Source organism: Mobula hypostoma, chromosome 25 (assembly GCF_963921235.1).
Source record: "Mobula hypostoma chromosome 25, sMobHyp1.1, whole genome shotgun sequence".
NCBI classification, from domain to species: domain Eukaryota; kingdom Metazoa; phylum Chordata; class Chondrichthyes; order Myliobatiformes; family Myliobatidae; genus Mobula; species Mobula hypostoma.
Genome location: NC_086121.1, coordinates 20797766 through 20824566, shown reverse-complemented (window position 1 = coordinate 20824566; position 26801 = coordinate 20797766). Strand labels below are relative to the sequence as shown.

Sequence of the window (26801 nt, the reverse complement as noted above, 5' to 3'; positions counted from 1 at the left end):
ACTGCTGTATGAATAAAATCTTTATGTAACTATTTTCCACGTTCATTTTTTTTGCCTCTGAAAACATTACCACCGTTATTGGAAGATTAAGTTTTTTTAGTAATTCGATTTCCTCCACTTTTTAAAAATACTTTTCTTAGAAAGCTGACTTTGTTTATACAATAAACTATTTGCCGCAAACCCAGACAAATGCTGCTGTCTTTTAAAATGTGCAGTGTATCAGCAAATAAATAATTAATATGACAAAGTAGTGGACATTTAAGAATAGAATTTTAACGTAATTACTGATGGCGCCAGTGGAATGCTGCTTTGTGCTTAATTAAGTAGACTCTAAAGATATGCATTTTCTTCACAAATATTTGAAGATTAATTTTAATGTCATTCTAAAACTTCTGGTGATTGTCGGCCGTGCGGTTGGTTAATCCAGAATCTTCGCCACCTCTCCAACCCCCCATCCTCGACTCGGACCGTTCCGTACGTACAAATGCCAGAAAGCACGGTAAACTGTTGAATATCGCAGTGTCTAATCTCCAACCAGTCACTCGGAGTTAGCACTAAACCGCAGTTAAAAGATGAAAGCTGTAATATTTGCTTCCAGCATAGATGCAAAGCAGTTTCAAAGTATATTAATCATCAAAGTACTTATATAAGATATAGGAGCAGAATTAGGCTACTTCCCTCTTGGGCCCAATCTCCCCGTAACCCTTTGGAGGAAATTGACAGAAAAACAAAATAGCGAATGGAAGGAATGCTGCTGCCTGCCACGCCCCTGAACAGTTGGACAACCGCCATAAAGCGAAGTGGTATGTCACCAATCACAATGCGGAGATTCTTTTTCTTGCGGGCATACTCAATAAGTATGAAGGAACACACAGTCTTTTTCATTAAAATTTATCATCTCATTTTTGCTGGGGCAAAAGGCTAAAACGGGATGAATATTCCGAATACCGTACAACGTACTGTGAACTATGTAGATTTACTACACAATACAAAGCAGAGCTGATATTGAGGAAGCCGAGTGCCTTGCTGAGACAGCACATGATAAAACCCGGAGACACGAGACGTCAGACAATTGAATCCGGAGCGAGAGAAGACAAACTCTTGGAGGAAGTCAGCGGACCGAGGAATATCTGTGGAGGCAAAGAGACGGTCGAAGTTTCGGGTCGAGATCGTGTGCATCAGAATCTGTCTCCACACACTCTGCTTGGCCTGCTGACTTACTCACCGAGATAAGAGCCAGCATTTCAGAGTCACTCGACCCTGGGCCAAATGTTTGCGATGAACATTAATCTGATCTCAAGCGCTAAGCAGCTGATCTTTAAGAAAACGCACATCATTCTGCGGGGTTGAGTTAATACTGCTCAGCTCGGGGTTGAGCGGATGTTACCTTCTGTTTCTTTTCTGGGGCAAGATGTTACAAGCACTGAAGACTAGAAGTCAGAATTTTAGACAATAAGGCATAGGAGCAGAATTAAACCATTCCGCTATTCAATCGTGGCTGATTTATTATCCCTCTCAAATCCAATCCCCTCTTTCGGTTTCACTGTTCCAGAATTAAACCGTAAAGTATTAAAGTCCACAATGTTTGTCCCGATCTTCCACAGTTTTCCTTATACTGTACAGTATCTTGGGTCTTGGGAAACCAGGAACAGAGATGGGCGGAAGGACCTGGAGTGGTTCTTTTCGCTGCAGAACGCGATTCTCTGTCATGTGTCTCTGGGTCACGTGGTCCGCGTTAAAGTTTTGCTGTAAGTGGAGAGGTGACGATGGCGCTGCCGGTTATCAATTTAAAGGTAATCATTTGGGAATGAATTGATGGGATCGCGAGGCAAGCTCGGGTTATCAGAGAAATTTGTGATGATCTAGTGGGGGAAATCCAGTCAGTAAAAGTCAAAACAACAGTATAATACTTAGCATAGGAACACGCCCCAAAGCGCTTCAGACGAGTGTGTTAAAAACCCAAAAAAAAAGTGATCTTAGAGTTGGTAACCAAGAGCATGGTCAAAGACGCGGCACGATCATGGGAAGGTTATTGGGCTGGTAAAGATTGCAGACCTGTGGAAGGGAGAAAACGTTGTAAAAAGTTCAAGGATGTTAAGATGCACTCTTTCAGCAACAGCCAGTATAGATCAGCGGGTATAAGGTTAATGGGTGAACGGAGCTGGTGCAAAGTTTTGGACGACCATGTGTTTTTGTAAAGTTTGAACAAGGTAGCCTTCAGAGCAAACCAGTTTTTGCCACTTCATTGGACATCTGCCAACCGCTATACGCTGTTCCAGTGAGCTCCAGTGTAAACAGGAGGAGCAGTATTTCATGTTTGATCTGGATACAATGAAGCATTCGGGACGATATCAAAACCAACAGCTTTTTCTCTCCGATCAGAATTAACCTGCTTTGCAAAAGAATAAACATTAACTCTAAATGAGAACAGAAGTGTAGGTACTGGAGATCTGAAATAAGGACAGAGGATGCTGATAAGTACTTAATAGGTCAGACAGCAATATTTGAAATGTAAATCAATTAATGTTTCAGGTATGAGATCCTTTGTCAGGCAAAGGTGTCAGACATGAGGGATTGACTGTTTCTTGTTCCACAGATGCTGTTTTACCTGCTGGATTTTCCAGCATTTTCTGTTTTTATGTAATGTTAAACAGTGATTACTTTTCTGCTGGCATTGTTATGCCATCTTTCTCCTTTTGGATTGAGTCTCAGCAATAGCTCTGACCTGCACTTCCCAGCTTCTAAATATTCCTCCTTTAGTTTCTCACTGAGTAACCATACTCATTGAACTATCAACCTGATGGCTCAGTCACCTTGGCAAAAATTACCTTGCCTTGTCAGGGAGATGTTCCTTGTCCTAACCATCACTCCCTACCCTCTTTTTAATTCTAAACCAGTGTTTCTCATTCGTTCAATTCTGCCAAACCTGTTTCTTTTCCCATAGATGCAGGGGAGATTTGATAGTGGTATACAAAATTATGAGGGTAATATAGGGTAAATACAAACAGGCTTTCCCCATTGAGGATGGATGGGACTACAACTAGATGTCATGGGTTAAGGGTAAAAGGTGAAAAGTTTAAGGGAGGGGAAACTTCACTCAGGGTTGTGAGAGTGTGGAATGAGCTGCCAGCATAAGTGGTGCATGCGAGTTGATTTCAACAATTAAGAGAAGTCTGGATAGGTACATGGATGGTAGGGGTATGGAGGGTTCCGGTCCTGGTGCAGGTCTTATTTTCTGTTTTCATCTCACCAAATGACCTTGTGTATGTGTGTGTGAGTGAGATATATGCAGTCCCACATACCTATTACTTTTGAATGTTTCATGATTCCCATGGGGTAATATTGAGGGTCATATGCTTGGTATAGGATTTGTTAATGTCTCTCCGTCTGTAAAGTTTGTTCAGTTTTTCCAGAATGACCTGGTTCTGTCCCAACAGATGATCATCTTTGTGCACTGGCTTCTAACAACTTGGTGAGTGATGGAAGTTTGTTAATCTGGTTTTGAATTACTGTATCACAATTAAAATAAATGCATGGTACTAACAATGACCACCGAGGAAAGTAGGAGCAGCAATAAACCATTCAGCCCTTCAAGCCATCTCCTATCTCATACAATAATGGCTGATCCTCTACATTAATGCTATGTTCCTGTTCTCTCACCACAATCCTTGATGCCTTTTGTGCCTTGAAATCTGTCCTCCTTCGTCTTCAATATATTTAGCAACTTCACCTGCACGACCTTCTAGGGAAGTACATTCCATAGTTTCATCACTCTCTGACCAAAGAAACTTCTCATTTTTGTTCCTAAGTGGCAGCTCATATCCTGACATTGTGATCTCAACTTTTAATCCTCGTCCTACCCTGTCCCAGTCAGAGGAAATGTCCTCCCTGTCCCAGTCAGAGGAAATGTCCTTCCTGTATCCAGTCTATTGAGCCTTGTCAGACCTTTGTACATTTTAATAAGATCTCATTTTAACAAATCCTAGTAAATATTGGGTTTGTTGACCCAATTTCTCCTTGTTATGACTGTTCTGTAATCCTAGGAATCCGTTGTTGTATGCCCCTCTCAGGCAGTTTAACCTGCCTTGGGTAAAGAGACCAAACCAACACAATATTCTGGTTTAATCTCACCAGGACCCTATATAATTTCAAATATTGTCTTGTGCCTGAATTCAAACCTTGTTGCAATGAATACAAACATGTCGTTTGCTGTCTTCACTGCTTACTGCACCTGCATGTTACTTCTGTTAATTACTGGTATACAAAATAACCAAATCCCTTTGCATATCCCTTTGCAAACCATCCTTATTTATATAATAACCTGCTTTTTTGTTTTTCCTACCAAAGTGGATAATGTTACATTTATCCATATTATACTGAATTTGCCATGTATTTGTCCAACACAATCCCAGCCCTCCCCATCACTGAAAGCATTTACAGGAGGTGCTGCCTCAAGGTCCCCCCCCCCCCCGCCCAATCTAGGACCCATCCTAGTCTTGCTGCTGCTGTCAAGCTTGAAGTCTCAAATCACCACGTTCAGGAACAGCAACTTCGTACAATCATCAGGTTCTTGAAGTGACCTGCACAACCCTTACCTTAGCTTAGGAAATTAACACTTCTGGCTATGTACAACCATGGACTTGTCTCTGTTTTTGTTTAACTCGTTGTCTTGTTTTGCACTTTTTTTCTTTACTGTCTTGTATAATTTGCTCTGTGTATTGTCTGAAACTATGTGCTTGCAATGCTGCTGCAAGAATTTTTTTTAAAATTACACCTTAACCTCACTGTGGCAATAAACTTGACTTGACAGTCACTCAACTTAATCACCTTGAAACGTCTTGGTACCTTCCTCACAATTCACAACCCTATACCCAGTTCAGTGTCGTCAGCATTACCTATGGCCCTTTAACATAGTAGGGCGCTACACAGGTGTATTAGGAAATAAATGAAGGCTGAGAGACAATAGGAGGATTAGTTGAAAGTCCAGCTGAAGTGACGAGCTGTAGGGAGGATCATGGAGGATGAGAATCAGTGAATTTCTTCGAGTTACTTTGGTCAGGATTCAGTGCCTGTCATGAACGTAGAAAGGACTTGAGGAAAATAGGATGTAGGCTTCAGAGATAGGGACAAGCTGAAGTTTGCAGAGGATGAGGATGGGAGCCCAGAGGTAGGGCATCAGACAGCTGAGACTGCAGATGACAATCATTGTTGAGGATTATGGTGGCTGATAGGATCAAGATGGGCAGTGTAGTGTGGGGTGACAGGTTGATCAAAAGGAGCCTCAGCCTGCAGCAAATACCACATTGAGCAGTGCTTGGTAAAACTGAGTGCTCACTGGCAATGTGCATTCATTAGAAGTTTGGAGACAGGGCTGTAATTATCACCTATAGCAAACGAACCATTGACTAAATTGACTTTTGTTTATTGTACAGAAAACTGATGGTAGCAGCTATTGTTCACAGGAATCAATGTATCACATAGTTTATAAGACGTGGTATTTTAGGAATGGTGTGCTTTTGTGCTCGGAACTGGTGCAGTAAAGGTTTAATTGAAAATGATCACCAGTGAGGAAGATTCAAGATTGAAGATTGTTTAATGTCATTTCCAGCACTCAAGTGTAAAGGAGAATTAAATAATTGTTACTTCGGGTCCGATGCAGCACAAAAAACAAACCCACAATAAAGCAGAGCACAATAATAGTAAACACAATATTAAATAAGATACAAGTTTTCTGTGTTAATCTTTTTGTTAATAACATTCACCCGCTGTACATACAACTTTGTGATGATACTTCAATGTACTGAACAGCCTTAATGGTATATAGTGCACAACTCTAGGAAGCTAAACTGTAAATTTTTGGGTTTATTTCCCAGTGATCCGATCACAGACACTCTACAGCATTATTTTACTGGAAAATAATCATAAATTATGAACTTTAGAAATAATACTTTTAAAGAAGAACTTCAGAGAGCAGAGGCATTTACTGTTTGATAAGCATCATTTTAGAAATCAGTTTAACAAAAGAATTACTGTTATTGCAAAGGAAGTTAATATAGAAATCTGAAAGTGGGAGAGAGACAAGCCAAATCTTGTTTTGTTCTGTTGTTTCAGCCCAGTTTCCTATTTTGCAACGCTGTTGAAATTTCACAAGCTTCTGTGATATTGGCTCAGATGACTTGTGGCAAGGAACTCTCTGGGTGTGTTCAACAAGAAACGGGCATAAAACATTAAGTGCCAGAAATGGCCTGTTTCTCTTGCAAATAATGCCTGTTTTCCTCTATTTTGTTTCCACTCTTCTACACAAGCTCATCATTTCTTCTGCTGGGCAGGTTTTTAGAAGGATTCAGCATACGTTTTTGAAGTCTGCTCCACCATTTCATCATGGCTGATCTATTTTCCTTCTCAGCCCCAATCTCCAGCCTTCTCCCCGTATCCCTTCATGCCCTGAATAATCAAGAATCTATCAACCCCTGCTTTAGATATACCCAATGACTTTGCTTCCATAGCTGCCTGTGACAATGAATTCTACAGATTCACCACTCTCTGGCTAAAGAAATTCCTCCTCATCTCCATTCTAAATGGACATCCCTCTATTCTGAGGCTGTGTCCACAGGTCTTAGACTCCCCCACCATAGGAAGCATACTCTCCGCATCCACTGTGTCAAGGCCTTTCAACATTTGATAGGTTTCATTGTCACCCCTCACTCTTCTGAATTCCAATGAGTAGAGGCCCAGAGCCATCAGACACTCCTCATATGACAAGCCTTTTAATCTTGGAATCAATTTCCTAAACCTCCTTTGAACCCTCTCCAGTCTCAGCACATCTTTCTTTTGCAAGCAGCCCAAAACTGCTCACAATACTCCAAATGAGGCCTCAACTGTGCTTTACAAAGCCTTAATATTACATTTTGTTTTTATATTCTAGTCCTCTTGAAATGAATGTTAACATCACATTTGCCTTCCTTACCACTGAATCAACCTGTAAATTAGTCTTTAGGGAATCCTGGAAATAGGACTCCCAAGTCCCTTTGGATCTCAATTTTTTAAATTTTCTCTCCATTTAGTAAATAGTGTACGCTTTTATTTCTTCTCACAAAGTGCATGACCATACACTTCCTGACACTGTATTCCATCTGCCACTTCCTTGCCCATTCTCCAAATCAGTTTAAGTCCTTCTGTACCCTCTCTGTTTCCCTAAACTACCTGCCCCTCCACCTATCTTTGTATCATCTACAAACTTGGCCACAAGGCCATCAAATCCATCATCCAAATCATTAACGTATATCATAAAAAGAAGCAGTTTCTAAACAGACCCCTTTGGAACACCACTAGACACCAGCAGCTAGCCAGAAAAGGCTCCCTTTATTCCCACTCTTTGCCTCCTACCAATCAGCCACTGTTTTATCCATCTTTTCTGTAATACCATGGGCTCATAACTTGTTAAGCGCCTCATGAGTGACACCTTATCAAAGACCTTCTGAAAATCCAAGTACACAACCTCAGCTGATTCTCCTTTGCCTATCCTGCTTGTTATTTCTTCAAAGAATTCCAAAAGATTTGTCAGGCAGGATTTTCCCTTAAGGAAACCATGCTGACTATGGCCTATTTTATCATCTGCCTCCTCATCTTTAATAATTGACTCCAACATCTCCCCAACCACCGAGGTCAGACTAACTAGCCTAAAGTTGCCTTTCTGCTGCCTCTCTTTCTTTTTGAAGAGTGGAGTGATATTTGCAATTTTTCAGTCCTCTGGAACCATGCCAGAATCAATTGATGATGGAAAGTTCATTACTAATGTCTCCACAATCTCTTCAGCCACTTTCTTCAGAACCCTGGGCCGTTTACTATCCGGTCTAGGTGACTTATCTACCTTCAGAACTTTCAGTTTCTCTAGAACCTTCTCCTTAGTAATGGCAACTTCACTCACTTCTGCGCCCTGACACGCTCGAACTTTTGGCATACAGCAGGTGTCTTCCACAGTGAAGCTTGATGCAAAATATTGATTTAGTTGTCCGCCATTTCCTTGTCCCCTGTTTCTAACTCTCCAGCATAATTTTCCAGTGGTCCGATGTCTACTCACGCCAGGCAGCACCTATGGAAAAGAGTACAGTTGACGTTCTGGGCCAAGACCCTTCATCAGGACTGGAGGAAAAAAAAGATGAGGAGTCAGAGTTAGAAGTGGAGGGAGGGGAGGAAGCTGCTAAGTGAAACTGGCAGATTGGTGGGTGGGGAGCGGTGAAGTAAAGAGCTGGGAAGTTGATTGGTGAAAGAGATATGGGGCTGGAGAAGGGGGAATCTGACAGGAGAGGACAGAAAGCCGTAGAAGAAAGAAAAGGGGGAGAAGCACCAGAGGAAGGTGAAGGGCAGGTCAGGAGATAAGTTGAGAGAGGGAAATGGGAATGGTGAAAGGGGGGTGGTGGGCCATTACGGGAAGTTCAAGAAATCGATGATCATGCCATCAGGTTGGAGGCTACCCAGACTGAATATAGGGTGTTGCTCCTCCAAGCTGAGTGTGGCTTCATCACGGCAGAAGAGGAGACTTGGACTGACATGTTGGAATGGGAATGGGACGTGGAATTAAAATGGATGGTCACTGGGAGATCTTTTTCCGATGGACAGAGTGTAGATGCTCAGCGAAACGGTCTCCCAATCTACGTAGGGTCTCACCGACGTACGGGAGGTCACACCGGGAGCACCGGATACAGTAGATGACCCCAACAGACTCATAGGTGAAGCGTTGCCTAACCTAGAAGGACTGTTTGCGGCCCTGAATGATAGTGAGGAGGAGGTGTAGGGGCAGGTGTAGCACTTGTTCTGCTTGCAAGGATAAGTGCCAGGAGGGAGATCAGTGGGGAGGGACAAACGGACAAGGGAGTCGCATAGAGAGCGATCCCTGCGGAAAGCAGAAAGTGTGGGGGAGGGAAAAATGTGCTTGGTTGTCAGATCCAATTCGAGATGGCGGAAATTACGGAGAATTATTTGCTGGATGCGGAGGCTAGTGAGGTGGTAGGTGAGGACAAGATAAACCCTATCGATGTTGCCCTCAACCGTTTCTCTTCCATTTCGTGCACATCTGCCCTCACCCCACCCTCCCGCCACTCCACCAGAGATAGGGTTCTCTGTGAGTCTGTTGGCGTCATCTGTGACCCAAAGTAGAAATGGGAGACCGCTTTGCTGAGCACCTATGCTCCGTCCGCCAGAAAAAGCGGGATATCCCGGTGGCCACCCATTTTAATTCTACTTCCCATTCCCATTCCGACATGTCAGTCCATGGCCGCCTCTACTGTCGTGATGAGGCCACACTCAGGCTGGAGGAGCAACACCTTATATTCTGTCTGGATAGCCTCCAACTTGATGGCATGAACATCAGTTTATTTAACTTACAGTAATTGCCCTCTGCCTCCCCTTCACCATTCCCCATTCTCCAGCCCTGTATCTCTTTCACCAGTTAATTTCCCAGCTCTTTACTTCACCCCTCCCCCTCCCGTTCCCGATTTCGCCTGTCACTTTGTGCTTTTTCCTCCCCTCCCCTCCCCCCACCCCTTAACTCTGACTCCTCATCTCTTTTCCTTCAGTCCTAATGAAAGGTCTCGGTCTGAAACATTGACTGCATGCTTTTGCATAGCTGCTGCCTGGCCTTCTGAGTTCCTCCAACATTTTGTGTGTATTGCTTGGACTTTAAGCATCTGCAGATTTTCTCGTTTGTGTTTTTCTTCATGACTCTTTTAGTTGCCTTCTGTCGGATTTTAAAAGCTTTCCATTCATCTAACCTCTCATTAGTTTTTGCTCTATTAAATGCCCTCTCTTTGGCTTTTATGTTGGCTTTGACTCCTCTTGTCAACCACAGTTACATCATCCTGGCTTTAGAACATTTCTTATTTAGGATGTATATATCCTGTGCCTTCCAAATTACTCCCAGAAATTCCAGCTATTGCTGCTCTGCTGTAATTCCTGCTCGTGTTCCTTGCCAATCAATTTTGGCTAGCTCCTCTCTCATGCTTCTGTAATTGCGTTTACTCCACTGTAATACTGATACATTGGACTTTAGCTTCTCCTTCTCAAATTGCAGGGTGAATTTTATCATATTATGATCACCCTTCTCCTAAGGGTTCCATTACCTTAAGCTCTCTAATCAATTCCAGTTCATTGCACAACACTGTATCCAGAATAGCTGATCCCCTAGTGGGCTTATCATAAGCTGCTCTAAAAAGCCATCTCATGGGCCTTCTAAAAATTCCCCCTCTTGGGATCCAGCACCAACCTGATTTTCCCAATCTACCTGCATTTTGAAATTGGCCATGACTATCATAATATTGCCCTTTTGACATGCATTTTCTATCTCCTGTTGTCATTTGTAGACCCATATCTTCAGCACTGTTTGGGGGTCTGTATATAACTCCCTTCAGGGTCTTTTTACCCTTAATGTTCCTTGGCTGTAATACACAATGATTTCACACCTTGCTTTCCTCTGTCACCTTTCTAATGATTTAACTTCGATTTTTACTAACAGAGCTACACCAACCTCTCTGCCTACCTGCCTGTCCTTTCAATAGAATGTATATCCTTGGACATTGAGCCCCCAGCTATAGTCTTATTTCAGCCATGATTCAGTAATGGCCACAATATCATACATGCTAACCTGTAACTGTGTGACGTTTATCTTCCTTATTCTAGATATGGTGTGCATTCAAATATAACACCTTCAGTCCTGTATTCACACTTCATGATTTTGTCTACTTTTTACATTGCAACTTATCCTGTTGACTGTAATTTTGCCCTATTATCAACTCATCTTGCTAGCAGTCTCAGAGCATACTTACTCTTTGTAAATCAACTACCACATCCTCACCACTATCACTCCGGTCCCCATCCCCCTGCCAAATTACAAACCCCATTTCCAGAAAAGTTGGGTTATTTTCCAAAATGCAATAAAAACAAAAATCTGTGATATGTTAATTCACGTGAACCTTTATTTAACTGACAAAAGTGCAAAGAAAAGATTTTCAATAGTTTTACTGACCAACTTAATTGTATTTTGTAAACATACACAAATTTAGAATTTGATGGCTGCAACACACTCAATAAAAGTTGAGACAGAGTTAAAATAAGATTGACAAGTGCACAGAATATTCAAGTATCAGTTCAAAAGGAACATTTCTCAACGCAAGATTGCGGAGAATTTAGGTCTTTCACATCTATAGTACATAATATTGTGAAACGATTCTGAGAATTCAGAGACATCTCAATGCGTAAAGGGCAAGGTCGGAAACCACTGTTGAATGCGCGTGATCTTCGAGCCCTCAGGCGGCACTGCCTAAGAAACCGTCATGCTACTGTGACAATTATAGCCACCTGGGCTCGGGAGTACTTCGGAAAACCATTGTCACTCAACACAGTCCGTCGCTGCATTCAGAAATGCAACTTGAAACTGTATTACGCAAGAAGGAAGCCATACATCAACTCTATGCAGAAATGCCAGCGAGTTCTCGGGGCCCGAGCTCATCTCAGATGGACCGAAAGACTGTGGAACCATGTGCTGTGGTCAGATGAGTCCACATTTCAGCTAGTTTTCGGAAAAAACGGGCGTTGAGTTCTCCATGCCAAAGATGAAAACGATCATCCAGATTGTTATCAGCGAAAGGTGCAAAAGCCAGCATCTGTGATGGTATGGGGGTGTATCAGTACCCACGGCATGGGTGAGTTGCATGTATGTGAAGATACCATCGACTCTGAGGCGTATATTAGGATTTTAGAGAGACATATGTTGCCATCAAGGTGATGTCTCTTCCTGGGATGCCCATGCTTATTTCAGCAGGACAATGCCAGACCACATTCTGCACGGGCTACAACAGCGTGGCTTTGTAGACACAGAGTGCGTGTGCTTGACTGGCCTGCTGCCAGTCCAGATCTATCTCCTATTGAAAATGTATGGCGCATCATGAAGAGGAGAATCAGACAACGGAGACCATGGACTGTTGAGCAGCTGAAGTCTTCTATCAAGCAAGAATGGACAAAATTTCCAATTGCAAATCTACTACAATTAGTATCCTCAATTCCAAAACGATTAAAAAGTGTTATTAAAAGGAAAAGTGATGTAACACAATGGTAAACATGCCTCTGTCCCAACTTTTGTTGAGTGTGTTGCAGCCATCAAATTCTAAATTTGTGTATGTTTACAAAATACAATTAAGTTGGTCAGTAAAACTACTGAAAATCTTTTCTTTGTACTTTTGTCAGTTAAATAAAGGTTCATGAGAATTAACATATCACAGATTTTTGTTTTACTTGCATTTTGGAAAATATCCCAACTTTTCTGGAAATGGGGTTTGTAGTTTAAAGCCTCCCAAGCAGCTCTAGCAGTCCTGCCTGCAATGCTATTGGTCTCCCTCAGGTTCAGGTCTAACCCCTCCTTTTTGTACTGCTTATACCTTCCCCAGAAGAGATCCCAGTGATCCATAAATCTAAAATCCTGTCCCCTGTACCAGCACCTCGCCACACATTCACCTGCCAAATCATTGTATTCCTGCCCTCACTGCACCACACAGGCAGCAGTCCAGAGATTACTACCCTGGAGGTCCTGTTTTCCAACTTTCTACCAGCTCTCTATAATCTCTCTTCAGGACCTCCTCACCTTTCTTACCTCTGTCATTAGTGCCAATATGTACCAAGACTTCTGGCTGTTCACCCTCCTCGCTTAGAATGCCGTGGACCCAGGTCCAAGACGTGCCTGACTCTGGCACTTGGAAGGCAACATACCATTTGGGTGTCTCGATTATGCCCACACAATCTCATCTTTGTTCCTCTGACTTTGGAATCTCCTATCACCACTACGGTCCTCCTCACCTCTCCTCTCTTCTCTTCTGAGCCACAGTGTCAGAGACCCAGTCGCTGTGCCCCCCTCCCACCTCCCCCCCCGAGGTTGACCTCCGAACAGAATCCAAAGTGGTATATCTGCTATTGAGGGGAACAGCCACAGGGGTAGTCTGCACTGGCTGCCCATTTCCCTTTCTTCTCTTGACAGCTACCCAGCTACCTGCCTCCTGCAACCTAAGGATGACTACTGTACCTCCCCGAAGCTCCTACCTACCACTTCCTCAGTCTCCCGTATAAGCCAAAGATTATCGAGCTGCAACTCCAGTTCCTTAACACATTCGCTGAGGAGCCACAGCTTGCTGCACCTGATGCAGGTGTGGTTATCCGGGAGTCTGGAGGTCTCCCAGAATTCCCACATCTCACGTACAGAACACAACACAGCCCCTGGAGCCATTCGCACCATGCTAACTACGCCCCGACAGATGAGGAACGAAAAATAAAGAAAAATGAGAAACTTACCAGATACTTTCCATACCCAAGCCTGATGTGCCAAAACCACTCCAACACGGGCACACTCACACAATGGCCGCTTCGCTTGTCTCTACCTTAATTTTATTCTCACTTTCTAATGAATTCTGTTCACTGCTTGGAGGCAGTCAGACTCCAAAAAAACTGCCCCAAAGAGCTGTCTTTTTAATCTTCAACTGCAAACCTAAGTGAAAATGTATTTTCTTGTCATGCTCCCACTCACTGACTGGGCGCAGTCCAACGCTGAAAAACTGCTGTGAGCTGCCTTTTTAATCTTCGGCCGCGAACCTAAGGGAAATCATATCTTCTTGTTGTGCTCTCTGTTACTGATTAGGTGCAGTCCAACTGCTAACTATATTATTGTTCATTTAAAGCAGACCATTGAATGCCAGAGTTCTAGTCTTTGAAATTAGTAATGATCTGTATCCCAGATGGCTACGCTAGATTATTGTAGATCAAACTTATTTTGTGAGTTGTCAAAGTTAGAACGAGGCATTAAAATTGTTTATGAAGATGAATCAATGTAAGGCCTTATACAAGTTGCTGTAACTCTTTGGATATTGAAAATGATTTAGTTGATTTATCCTCGGGACTTGTCAATTTATAGAACAAGTTATGGAAGCAAGAGGAGTTTTTGGGTTTATTAGGCCAGGCACCAAAGTGAAGTTTTATTAATGCAATCATTATCATTTTGGCAGTTGAAATCCAAGTTCATCTTTGAGCATAAGGGTAAATCAAGGAAACTAAATGAGTGGGGGGGGGGCCCTGCCATGGGTATTCATGACCCTTGGCAGCTAGGATGAATTATGCAAAAGTGTGCACAGGATAAATATGTGTTTGATTGATGTATTTACAGGTTTGTTTGGGGGAGGAATGGATTGGGCATTATGAGCTGAAAGTCAGCATATTTTTAATGATCCTTGCTGAGATCCACTTCCTCCTTGCAATAAATGCAATCAAGCTATTATGAGCTGATCTTGCACTGCTCCCTTTTCTATCACAAAGCAACAATATATAAGGAATGTTTTGCCTACAGTGGGGCACTGAACATTGCCAAGTGATAGGAGAAATATATTTATTGTAGGATTGAGTACTGCATTTTGGGCATTGTTTTTTCTTATTCCAGTAAAACAGGAAATTTTAAGATTCCTAGAAACAATACTTAAGCTGGAGGAACCAAAGAGACACTAAGCCAAAGAGATACCGAAGAGGAAGCGGAGAGGGAATCTGATCGAAATTTTAAATTTACAATATTTTGAAAGGTCTTCAGTTGCATAAATCCATTGACTCTTTGATGAACGAGACTGGTGTATATCCCTTGAGGAAACTGAATAAAGCTGAAGGTGCTTTTCTTTTTTACAGGGGCTGTTTGTATCCCTGGCTTCCCCAACCATATATCTGGAGTAATTACGCTGTTCTGGCTATTGGGGTTTGGGCCATTGCTCAGAGAGACTCCATTGATGCCATTTTTATGGTGAGTACTTCCACACTAACATTGGCATTTTTTTTCCCGTGGAGTGGCAATATCTGTCCCCACTCTTAATCCACTAACATATGCTGAAACACACTTCACAAATGCTCGGTATTCTTTCTCTCTTCCCCAAGTGACTATTCTTTAAGCAAGTCTGACTATTGGCTGACTATTTATCATCACAGTGTATGTCCACCAGCTGATTCTGCACAGTAATAAGACACACTTACTAAGAATTACTGCCCTGAGGTCAACCCAGATCAAGGACAAGTTGATCACTTGTGTCAACGAAACAGCTTGGAAGTTCACTTAACATGTCATCACTATCTTCACATGGTGGTTAGGGATGGTTAGCCTTATGTAACAAAAGGATCTAGAATCTTCCTAACATATGATTTTCCTCATATTTTGCATATTAACCCAACATAATATTTGTTCTGTTTCATCTCCTGCTATGCTGCTATGTTTTAAGGATTTTCTAATGTTTCAAAGAAGTTGCAGGGACCATTTTAATGGTGCAAGTTAATCCAGAGAAGAAAAATATATGTGCTTCCTTTGACAAAAAAGGGTAAGTCTCAGTAAATCTTGCTGGGTTAAGAAAAAAAACTTGTCTATCTCGTTACTCAGTGGCTTTCTGCTGTACGCTACTAGGTACCATATGGACAGACTTGTGACATTTCCAGTATCAAGATCTGTTTTATCACCTACATAGTCAGCTTGGCTTAATTGATGGCACTTCAGCCTCTGAAGATCACAGGTTCAAAGCTTGCAGCAGTGGTTGCTTCCTTAGTACTGAGCCAGCCACCCACCCACTGCACTGTTGAACACTTTGTGAACATCAAAGGTTCCGAAACGCAAAGTCACACAAATTTTAGTGTCTAGGGCTATTTATTCTGACACATTACCTGTGTGTTTTTTGCATTGTTCACCTATAAACCAGAAATTGCATTGAAACAATTCGTTAAAGCTTAAGAGGGGTGAACTCCTTGGGCTTTACTTTACCTTTCTTTTCCTTTTTCTGTCTTTTTCAACACTGTCAGGCCTCTCTCTTCATTTCCCTATCTCTCTTTGTCCCATCCGTCCAAACCCTCACTTTTCCCTTCTTTCTACCATACTCAAATCTCCCCCTGAACCCCCCTCCCTCTCCCCCTTTCTGACTTCCATGTCTCAATCCCCTTTCTGACAATCCTATTCGTTCCCCCTTTCTGCACCACCAAATTCACGTGCTCAGGCTATTTCCCATTTTATGACTGGTGGAAATGAGTTCTCTAAATACCAAACAACACACATCAAAGTTGCTGGTGAACGCAGCAGGCCAGGCAGCATCTATAGGAAGAGGTACAGTCGACGTTTCAGGCCGAGACCCTTCGTCAGGACTAACTGAAGGAAGAGCTAGTAAGAGATTTGAAAGTGGGAGGGGGAGGGGGAGATCCAAAATGATAGGAGAAGTCAGGAGGGGGAGGGATGGAGCCAAGAGCTGGACAAGTGATTGGCAAAGGGGATATGAGAGGATCATGGGACAGGAGGCCCGGGGAGAAAGACAAGTGGGGGGGAACCCAGAGGATGGGCAAGGGGTATAGTCACAGGGACAGAGGTAGAAAAAGGAGAGAGTGAGAGAGAGCGAGAGAGAGAGAGAGAGAGAGAGAGAGAGAGAGAGAGAGAATGAATGAGAATGTGTGTATAAAAATAAATAACGATGGGGTACGAGGGGGATGTGGGGCATTAGCGGAAGTTAGAGAAGTCAATGTTCATGCCATCAGGTCGGAGGCTACCCAGACGGAATATAAGGTGTTGTTCCTCCAACCTGAGTGTGGCTTCATCTTTACAGTAGAGGAGGCCGTGGATAGACATGTCAGAATGGGAATGGGATGCGGAATTAAAATGTGTGGCCACTGGGAGATCCTGCTTTCTCTGGTGGACAGAGCGTAGGTGTTCAGCAAAGCGGTCTCCCAGTCTGCGTCGGGTCTCGCCAATATATAGAAGGCCACATCGGGAGCACCAGATGCAGTATATCACCCCAGCCGACTCACAGGTGAAGTGTTGCCTCACCTGGAAGGACTGTCGCCCTGAATGGTGGTAAGGGAGGAAGTGTAGGGGCATGTGTAGCACTTGTCCCACTTACAAGGATAAGTGCCAGGAGGGAGATCAGTAGGGAGGGATGGGGGCGGACGAATGGACAAGGGAGTCGCGTAGGGAGCGATCCCTGCGGAAAACTCCAACACCTCAGGGCATATTCCATCCTCCGTCGGATCCATGCTTGCAATCGCCGTTTTTTTTGACTTTGTCATGTTAGGGAAAGATCGAAAGATCCTACATCTGCGGACTCCAGAGCCTGCTGGCCCTGAAACTAGCAGGCATGAACTTCAGATTGCCTCTGCCATTGATCTCGCCGGCTCCAACACCTCAGGGCATATTCAAAACCCGGACTCCAGCAACGACCATGGACACCTTCAAAGCGATTGTGCAACCACCAACTGCGACTCCAGCCTTGAACTCCAGGCCGGGTCTTTATGTGCTGCTATTGTGACTCCCGTCTCCCCTTCCCCCACCAATACTCTGCAATCCCGTCTCCCTCAGATCCCATCGTCAGCTCCTGAGTACTCAGAGGCTCCATCTTCCTCTCACCCCAACTCTCTCCTCTCCACTGACACCCCCAGCCTCCCCCCTCCCCCATCTGATCCCAGCTCTCATCCGTGCCAGGTCTTTACCATCCTCTCCAACCTTCAACTGTCGGAGGCAGAACGCTCTATCCTCAGTAAGGGCCTCACCTTTGTCCCCCTTCGCCCACACCTCAGCGAGTTCCGTGTTCGCCATGATGCGGAACTCTTGTTCCGCCGTGTCCGTCTCCAAGCCTACGTCTTCAGCAAGGACTCTTCCAACCCCACCAATGACCCCTTCTCCCGTCTTCAACCCTCCTCCTCTTCATGGACACCCCGCTCTGGTCTTCTGCCTGCTCTGGATCTCTTTATTGCTAACTGCCGATGGGACATCAACCGTCTCGACTTCACCACACTTTGTTCCCACTTCAACCTCACTCCTTCCGAACGCTGTGCTCTCCACTCCCTCTGCACTAATCCTAACCTTATTATTAAACCCGCCGATAAGGGGGGTGCTGTTGTAGTCTGGCGTACTGACCTCTACCTTGCTGAGGCACAGCGACAACTCGCGGATAGCTCCTCTTATTTACCCCTCGATCGTGACCCTACTAAGGAGCACCAGGCCATTGTCTCCCACACCATCACCGACTTTATCCGCTCAGGGGATCTCCCATCCACTGCTACCAACCTTATAGTTCTCACACCTCGCACTTCCCGTTTCTACCTCCTACCCAAGATCCACAAATCTGCCTGTCCTGGCAGACCTATTGTCTCAGCTTGCTCCTGCCTCACGGAACTCATTTCTGCATACCTCGACATGGTTTTATACCCCCTTGTTCAATCCCTTCCTACCTATGTTCGTGACACTTCTCACGCTCTTAAACTTTTTGATGGTTTTAAGTTCCCTGGCCCCCACCACTTTATTTTCACCATGGATGTCCAGTCCCTATATACTTCCATCCCCCATTAGGAAGGTCTCAAAGCTCTCTGCTTCTTTTTGGATTCCAGACCTAATCAGTTCCCCTCTACCACCACTCTGCTCCGTCTAGCGGAATTAGTCCTTACTCTTAATAATTTCTCCTTTGGCTCCTCCCACTTCCTCCAAACTAAAGGTGTAGCTATGGGCACCCGTATGGGTCCTAGCTATGCCTGCCCTTTTGTTGGCTTTGTGGAACAATCTATGTTCCGTACCTATTCTGGTATCTGCCCCCCACTTTTCCTTCACTACATCGACGACTGCATTGGCGCTGCTTCCTGCACGCATGCTGAGCTCGTTGACTTTATTAACTTTGCCTCCAACTTTCACCCTGCCCTCAGGTTTACCTGGTCCATTACCGACACCTCCCTCCCCTTTCTAGATCTTTCTGTCTCTATCTCTGGAGACAGCTTACCCACTGATGTCTACTATAAGCCTACTGACTCTCACAGCTATCTGGACTATTCCTCTTCTCACCCTGTCTCTTGCAAAAATGCCATCCCCTTCTCGCAATTCCTCCGTCTCCGCTGCATCTGCTCTCAGGATAAGGCTTTTCATTCCAGGACGAGGGAGATGTCCTCCTTTTTTAAAGAAAGGGGCTTCCCTTCTTCCACCATCAACTCTGCTCTCAAACGCATCTCCCCCATTTCACGCACATCTGCTCTCACTCCATCCTCCCGCCACCCCACTAGGAATAGGGTTCCCCTGGTCCTCACCTACCACCCCACCAGCCTCCGGGTCCAACATATTATTATCCTCCGTAACTTCTGCCACCTCCAACGGGATCCAACCACTAAGCACATCTTTCCCTCCCCCCCCCCGCTTTCCGCAGGGATTGATCCCTACGCGACTCCCTTGTCCATTCGTCTCCCCATCCCTACCCACTGATCTCCCTCCTGGCACTTATCCTTGTAAGCGGAACAAGTGCTACACATGCCCTTACACTTCCTCCCTTACCACCATTCAGGGCCCCAGACAGTCCTTCCAGGTGAGGCAACACTTCACCTGTGAGTCGGCTGGGGTGATATACTGCGTCTGGTGCTCCCGATGAGGCCTTCTATATATTGGCGAGACCTGACGCAGACTGGGAGACCGCTTTGCTGAACACCTACGCTCTGTACGCCAGAGAAAGCAGGATCTCCCAGTGGCCACACATTTTAATTCCGCATCCCATTCCCATTCTGACATGTCTATCCACGGCCTCCTGTACTGTAAAGATGAAGCCACACTCAGGTTGGAGGAACAACACCTTATATTCCGTCTGGGTAGCCTCCAACCTGATGGCATGAACATTGACTTCTCTATCTTCCGCTAATGCCCCATCTCCCCCTCGTACCCCATCCGTTATTTATTTTTATACACACATTCTTTCTCTCACGCTCCTTTTTCTACCTCTGTCCCTGTGACTATACCCCTTGCCCATCCTCTGGGTTCCCCCCCCCTTGTCTTTCTCCCCGGGCCTCCTGTCCCATGATCCTCTCATATCTCCTTTGCCAATCACCTGTCCAGCTCTTGGCTCCATCCCTCCCCCTCCTGTCTTCTCCTATCATTTTGGATCTCCCCCTCCCCCTCCAACTTTCAAATCTCTTACTAACTCTTCCTTCAGTTAGTCCTGACGAAGGGTCTCAGCCTGAAGCGTCGACTGTACCTCTTCCTGGAGATGCTGCCTGGCCTGCTGCGTTCACCAGCAACTTTGATGTGTGTTGCTTGAATTTCCAGCATCTGCAGAATTCCTGTCGTTTGCGCTCTAAATACCAAACACTGGTTGCTTCTGTACTAATTCATGATTTAAACATATTTGTTCATCCTGAAAACTGGGCACAGTTACAGGACATATCAGAATACAAATACAGTATTGATAAGTAGAAAGAAGTTTGAAGTTTTTCATCTCCTGGAATTGTCCTGCACCATTGAGCTGTTGCATACTGTTAAATTCTCAGCACATGGGCTGGGGATTGCTCCGGATGCACAGAACTACGAATATCATTCATCAGGTCTGTCTGCTGGTCTTCCTTCATCCTCCCCTCCCCTCCTGCTTTCCACCTTTAGTTCAGAAACTGTTCTTGCCAGTTGAATCTGACTTTGATGTCTCTTTTTCTTTCAGTATTTAGTTGGCACGGTAATCACCATCCTCTTGGACATCATCCACATTGCAGTCAGCTATGATCGTATGGCTGCCATCCAACAAAACAATGAAATGAGGGATCAGTTCCGCTTCAGTGTTGGTATGGCCATTTTGAGCCTCCTCCTGAAACCAGTTTCCTGTCTCTTTGTGTATCAGATGTATAAGCAGAGAGGAGGAGATTGCTATATAAGCATCGGTAAGAATTTGAACCAAGCGTCATTATCGTTAACTCCAGGGAACAAGGGATGGGTGGGAGCTGGTGGTTTTTCAATGCATTGAAAGAATGCTTAGAGCTGTGTGAAACCTCATTACCTTCCCTACTGCCCAAATGAAAACTGTATTGTTCACTGACCAGGTGACTTCACCACCCACCCTTTCCCATTTCAAGATCCTTTGCATACGTCTGGTGAAGAGAATACAATATCCCCTGCTCTGCAAGAGCAGTTCCCCAACACCAATTTGTCTGATAATGCACTGCAAGTAGAACAGAACAATTCCTAGTGATGGAATCCAGAGTATACCATATCCCTTTGATGCTGAAGTATGCAACCTATGCCAACAATCTTGATCCTCTAAGTGTAGGTAAGTTAAGAGGGAGCAGACAAAGTATTCAAGGATTATGATTTCATCTAAGTAAAATGGGCATTTCTGTCAGCCCATGCATCAGAATAAGACTTGAATATTATTGACACAAATGAGTAGGGATATCTGGACCAATAGATTTTGGGAGTGGTAGGAACACAAGCTCTGTGGGAACATAGATGCTATTGGGAAACGTTATAGTGGGGTAGGCTGGCTGATTGTATGGATGGTTTGAGGAGAAGGTGTCTTCCCATTAAGTTAAAGGCCACTGAATCACGTTGCTAACATATAAATTGAACATATTGGTGGCACTACTGAGTAGATCAGGGAGCATGTGCAGATAGTGAAATGGAATTAATTTTGTGTCTCTCTCCATAGCTGCTGGTTGACACAGTACATTTCCATCACTTTCTATTTCTACAACCTCTCCCCCAGAAAATACAGATCTTGTCCTTGCGATCCCTTGCTCCTGCTTCACCTCAGATCTGTATAGGCTTGCATATTTGCTGAATAAGTATAGGAGCAGACAGTGTCCTCCAGTGAATCCAGTATGGCATTGGAGCTATGTCCTGACAATAAAAACATAAGAGGACAAAGATACAGGAAATCTGATATAAAAACAAGGTTCTGGAAATCATACTGTCTGTTCTTCAGTAACTTTGAGATAAATTCAGTTTAATGTTTTGAGTGAGACTCTACAAAAATTCTTGTTTCTAATAAAATATCACACATAAGTCTAAACAGATTAAGAATAGGATCCATTAATATATAATTTTTCCCTTAAATTTTGAGGTTTGGGTTTTGTCAGACATCAGCTTTTTGCCAGCCTGAAGATCTTAAATGCATTTATTTCTGGAATGAATCAATTCAATGAATTCTTCAAAGTGTCAAGTTTTAATTTTTGTACAATTGTGCTTTATGTTGCTGGTTTAGTTGGTTACCTGGTACTCAGCCTCATAAAAATGTTGCTTTCAAACCTTATGTTTTTATTTTTATTTCTTTCTCTCTTGCTCTCTCTCTCTCTCTCCCCTTGTTCTCTCCCTCTCCCTTCTTCTCTCCATCCCAGACCTGGATAGCTCCATTGACAGCAGGTTTACGTGTGATAGTGTTGAATCCAATGCTTACTCCGGTCGCTCCTACTGAACCACCTGTCCCTGCCTCACCTGCAGTGTTTGTACAATCTTCCTCCTTTGCTGCAGTCCTCAGTCCTCCTGCTTTGATTGGTGATCTTGCAATAATTATTTGATTGTTCTCTGGCTGTTGAAATGTTGCTATTAGTTTTATGCTAACTTTTATGTTATGATGATTCTGAATATTACATATTTGTATTTTTCATTTTTGTTTCTTTTTGGCATATTTGTTAAAATTCATATTGAATGAGAATTCATCAAAAATGAAAAGTTAACAAAGATTTCATGGTTTGCCTTACAGTATGCCTGCTGACCACATTGACTAGAAATTTAAAGATTTTGTCCTGCCCTTTGCTAGTTTGCACTTCTGTAAGTTGTGTAGGAGAAGATGAATCCAATTATAGGAAAACTGAAGGCATGATAAATAATTTATGATTTTCATATTGACATTTATTGGCTTAAATAGACATAGGCTAATGTGGAAACAATGGGTTAATGATTTCCTTCTGTGTTGGAAATGATGCTTCCATGAATACTAGGGATTAAAGTAAGGAGTGGGCAAAAAAGTAATTAACAGAATTGTCATTATGTTTGGGAGGAACCTTTTGATTAAAAAATTATTTTGAACAAAGTTATTTCTCACTGCTTCTGTCTCCTTAAATCCTTCTTTCCTTGTCAGACATCCCACCTCTCCCGGAAGTTCCGGGAGTCTCCTGCATATTAATAGTAGTTCCCTGATGCCTGCAAATTATATACAATGTCCCGGAAATTAACTTTTTTGAGAGCGAGCGTGAGAGAACGTGCGAGAAAGAGCGAGAGAGCAAGCGCAAGAGCAAGAAAGAAAGCGCGAGACAGCGAGCGCAAGTGAACGACCACGAGAGAGAGCGAGAAAGCAAGCACGAGTGAGAGCAACCATGGGCGAGAGAGAGAGCAAGAGCAAGAGCAAGAGTGACATTGTTCCAAAAAAAAGAAAATATGAAACGTACATCACCCCAGACTACACTAAAGTGTACCCCTGCCTAATAGGGGTCAAAAATAATGACAGTGTTGCTTGCTGCACTGTTTGCAACAGGGACTTTTCTATTGCCCATGGTGGGTTAAGACTGTAAAAGACATGTTGAGGAGAGCTTAACAGGTGTCATTCGTTCATTAGCATAGCTAATGTTATTTAAACTAGCTGGCTAGCAGCTAAGGAGCTACTCTATTGCAGACATCCCACCTCTCCCGGAAGTCTCCCGCAAATTGATGGTGCTACCTCCCTGAAATGAGTTTTTGCAGGGTGGGATGTCTGCCTTGTCTACACCCTTCTTCAAACAAATAGTACGGCAAAGCCAACAAGCTTGTAACTGAATTTGGATTCAAGCATTTGTCTTCCTTTGTTGCGTCCTCCATATCCCTGGTCTGCATTGCTTTCTCCTGTTGTTTATTTTTCCCTCCCTCAGCTCATCTTATACATGAGATGTACCCTTTGCTCCCTCAACCACGCCCCATTAAACAGCCCACAAGAAAATATTGTTTTCTTGACATGCTTGCTGAGCATGTTCCCTCTGCTTTGGGCTAACTCCCTTCTCGTTAGCTGCTTTTGGGAAGAAGACTGGTGGTGAAAGAGGGGGGAAATCTTCTAATCATTGTATTTAAAATCTACCCCCTGATCTTTGGTCTATTCTTTCCAATTTTGTAACTCCTAAACCTTAGCTCATGCGATTTCTTGTTTCAGTCTCTGTAATATTGTGATAATAATGTCTGTCTCCAACTGAGGTGTTCATTTTGGTCATCATTTCATGTTGAGCCAGTAATTTATATTGACTGATTCCAGTTTTCTGTATAGGTATCCAGCATCTGCAGTTTTTGTTTCAGTTTGTAACCTTAGCTCCATTTGTTTTGGAATTGAACTTTTAGTTTATCCTAAAGATTCCAATGCTCTGCTGACCAAGTCTCCAATGTTCCACCCTCTGTAGACTTCAACTCATTCACAACTCTAGTGCTTGCACTATAATCATCCAGTCTCATTCATTTATCATCCTCTTGGTGACCAATTTTGATTTCATTCTTTGTGTTTAAATCCCATCACGGTTATTTTGTTCTGATGAATCTTTAACTCTGTGCTACTGTGGATGCCCCTCCTTTAACTACATTACGGGCACTGTCTTCAACTCTCTAGCCCCAAACTCTGGAAATCATTTCATACTGCCTTCTGCCTTTCTAAGCCTTCTCACTCTTCTTCATAATTTTATTAACTTCGTTACACCTCTGTGAAGTGACTTGAGATGGTTTGCCATTGATTAAAGATTTGATAAAGGTATTTAAAATTATTAACAAAGACAGCAGATTAAAATATAGTTTCCAATGATTGAGAGGCTATAGATAAGAGGCATGATGGGCAAAACAAAATTTATATGTACTACTAGAATCTGAGATTGAAGCAGAGAATTGTTAACACTTTAGAATAGGTATACTGTATTGTTTGTAGAAAGAAACTTTTCAAGAGAACGGGAAATGAGAATAGACCAGAGTAAATAACTGCATCCTTGCTTAAGTTAATATTTAATGCATTTAGATTACAAATGACTTTACTGTCCATGCTTTAGCTTGAAAGGTTGGACGGATGAATTCTCGGCTCTGCTAATACTTCAACCAATGTACTTTAGTGAATTCATGGCTAGTACCAGTTTGTGAGGAGATTCTCCTGGGTATTTGATATCTTCAGATACTTATGTGAGTTTTCTGTTGGGGGGACATACAAAAATGACTTTTCTCTGAATTGTTCCATGCAGGTGTTCCAGGTTTAACTTGTAGTCGAGATCGAACTTCGTACCAGACCATTGGTGAGCAGGAGCCTCACCGCCAGCCTACTTCCTCATAGACAAAGATTCCTGTCCCACCCTATTAATCCATTTGCAATATGCTGCCATAAGGAAGCTTATATAAACGTCTTGTGCCTTGGATTCAGTAGCCACCTGGTTTTGAATGCTTTGGTCAAATTGTCAGTATTTGGTGCCCTGGACTTCTGGTCATGCTTAAGTCTTCCAGTTGATAATGTCGCTATGATGATCATCCAGAGAAAAACAATACTCCTGTTGCACATGACTATCTGGAATTTGAAGGCTGTAGATTTTAAAATCTTTTAATTCTAGTCCTGGTGAACTCAAATGTGGTTATTAGGTCACAATTCATGACTGATTTTTAGAGGATTACAGACTTGATTGAATGAAAGCTTTTGGAAGCCTGACAGATATTTAAAGCCAGTGCTCCTGGTGTTGTGATACTTTGCATTAATGACTGAAGGTTGAAGATAATTGGCCTTGTTCCTTTATGAAAAAGTTTTGGGATGGCAGACACAATTGCTTTCACTCTTACAAGCAGAGATATTTCCCTAGTATGTCCTTCTCGTTGATAAAGCTTCCTGAATGTTAAGGATCCCAGCTGGAAAATAGTTTGAGGACTTGTAGCCTATGAAAATTGAGCTTCAGAAGGGGAGCAGGTTTGGCTCTTAATACTGAAGTAGCTTGGTTAGCATTTGTAAGTATGGTTAATTGCACCCTCCCATACAAAAGATTTACAGTTAAACAGCATTTAGCTGACAGGTACAAATTCAGAAAATGCTGGAAAAACTCAGCGGGTCAAGCAGCATCTATGGGAAGAAAAACGGTCAATGTTTCGGATCTGTGACCCAATATCAGAATTCAGCTGATGGGGATCTCTCCACCAGCAGCTCACTGAACTAATGTCGTGAATCAGCTTCTGAAGCATATGGTTGTGTTTAAAAATTGTACTGATATCAGGCAATTTAAGTTTTGTAATTCCTATAATTTTGACTTGGGGAAAACGGTCGATTGTGTCCTAGGATGTAATACTGCTCTTGAGTCTGACTACTGACAATAATACTGTGGTCCCATGGTTTAGGCAGACCAGGGCTTGTGGGGCTTTTGTGGAGGGAGGGGTTGGGGGTTTGGAGATCATACGAGCATACCACGTGACGTGGGATCTTGCTATTTGCAATTGAAGTTGCAAATTTGATTTAACTGGTTTGTAACATTTAGAGGCAGCAAACAGTGATGTAATTTGCTAAAGATCTCGAGATAACACTGCAGCAAACAAATGGTGTGCATGGCCTCTGAGGCCTTTCCTGTCCAAGAGAAGATGGGACTTGAATTATGTTTACACTCCAAAAGCTTTCTTTTTCATAAAGATGGAGTAAAATGAGACCTTTAATTTCTTGTACTTTGAAAAGTTTGACACCTTTAATTTTGCACAACTGCAAATGAAAGGAAGAGCAGAAAGTAACTGTGAATAGGACCGGACCAGTGCAAGCAGTTAACATGAAACCACCACATTACTTACTGGAAATGGAAAGGTAGATACTTGGTTCATTTCTCACAGTGGTCAGTCTTCCTGTCTCACTTGCTAACTAATGCTGTTGCCATGGGAACAATAAAAATACAGATCTCAGTCTTGGCCTTGGTGTTTCTGGGTGAACATTTAGATCCTGATGTGTAACTCAGTCTGTTTTGTGCCATTTGTTCTGAATCAGGTGCCTTGATTTTGTTAGAGTACTTGATGTAATTGTGAAATATTATTG

The 26801-nt window shown here is 43.2% G+C and overlaps 1 protein-coding gene across 3 annotated transcripts; it reads left to right on the top strand.

Moving 5' to 3' along the window:
- Positions 1 to 118: 118 nt before the first annotated feature.
- Positions 119 to 26801, top strand: agtrap (angiotensin II receptor-associated protein). 3 transcript variants are annotated; one of them, XM_063033494.1, is made up of 5 exons: positions 119 to 1793; positions 3438 to 3472; positions 14704 to 14815; positions 20490 to 20610; positions 24997 to 26801. In XM_063033494.1, the coding sequence occupies exons 1-5, from the start codon at positions 1767 to 1769 to the stop codon at positions 25083 to 25085; spliced, it is 384 nt and encodes a 127-aa protein (XP_062889564.1). In that variant the 5' UTR covers positions 119 to 1766; the 3' UTR covers positions 25086 to 26801. The 3 variants fall into 3 exon arrangements, with proteins under 3 accessions (XP_062889564.1, XP_062889563.1, XP_062889562.1); XM_063033493.1 differs by lacking the exon at positions 24997 to 26801 and adding an exon at positions 22159 to 22841 and having other exon boundaries at positions 20490 to 20706; XM_063033492.1 differs by having other exon boundaries at positions 120 to 1793; positions 20490 to 20706.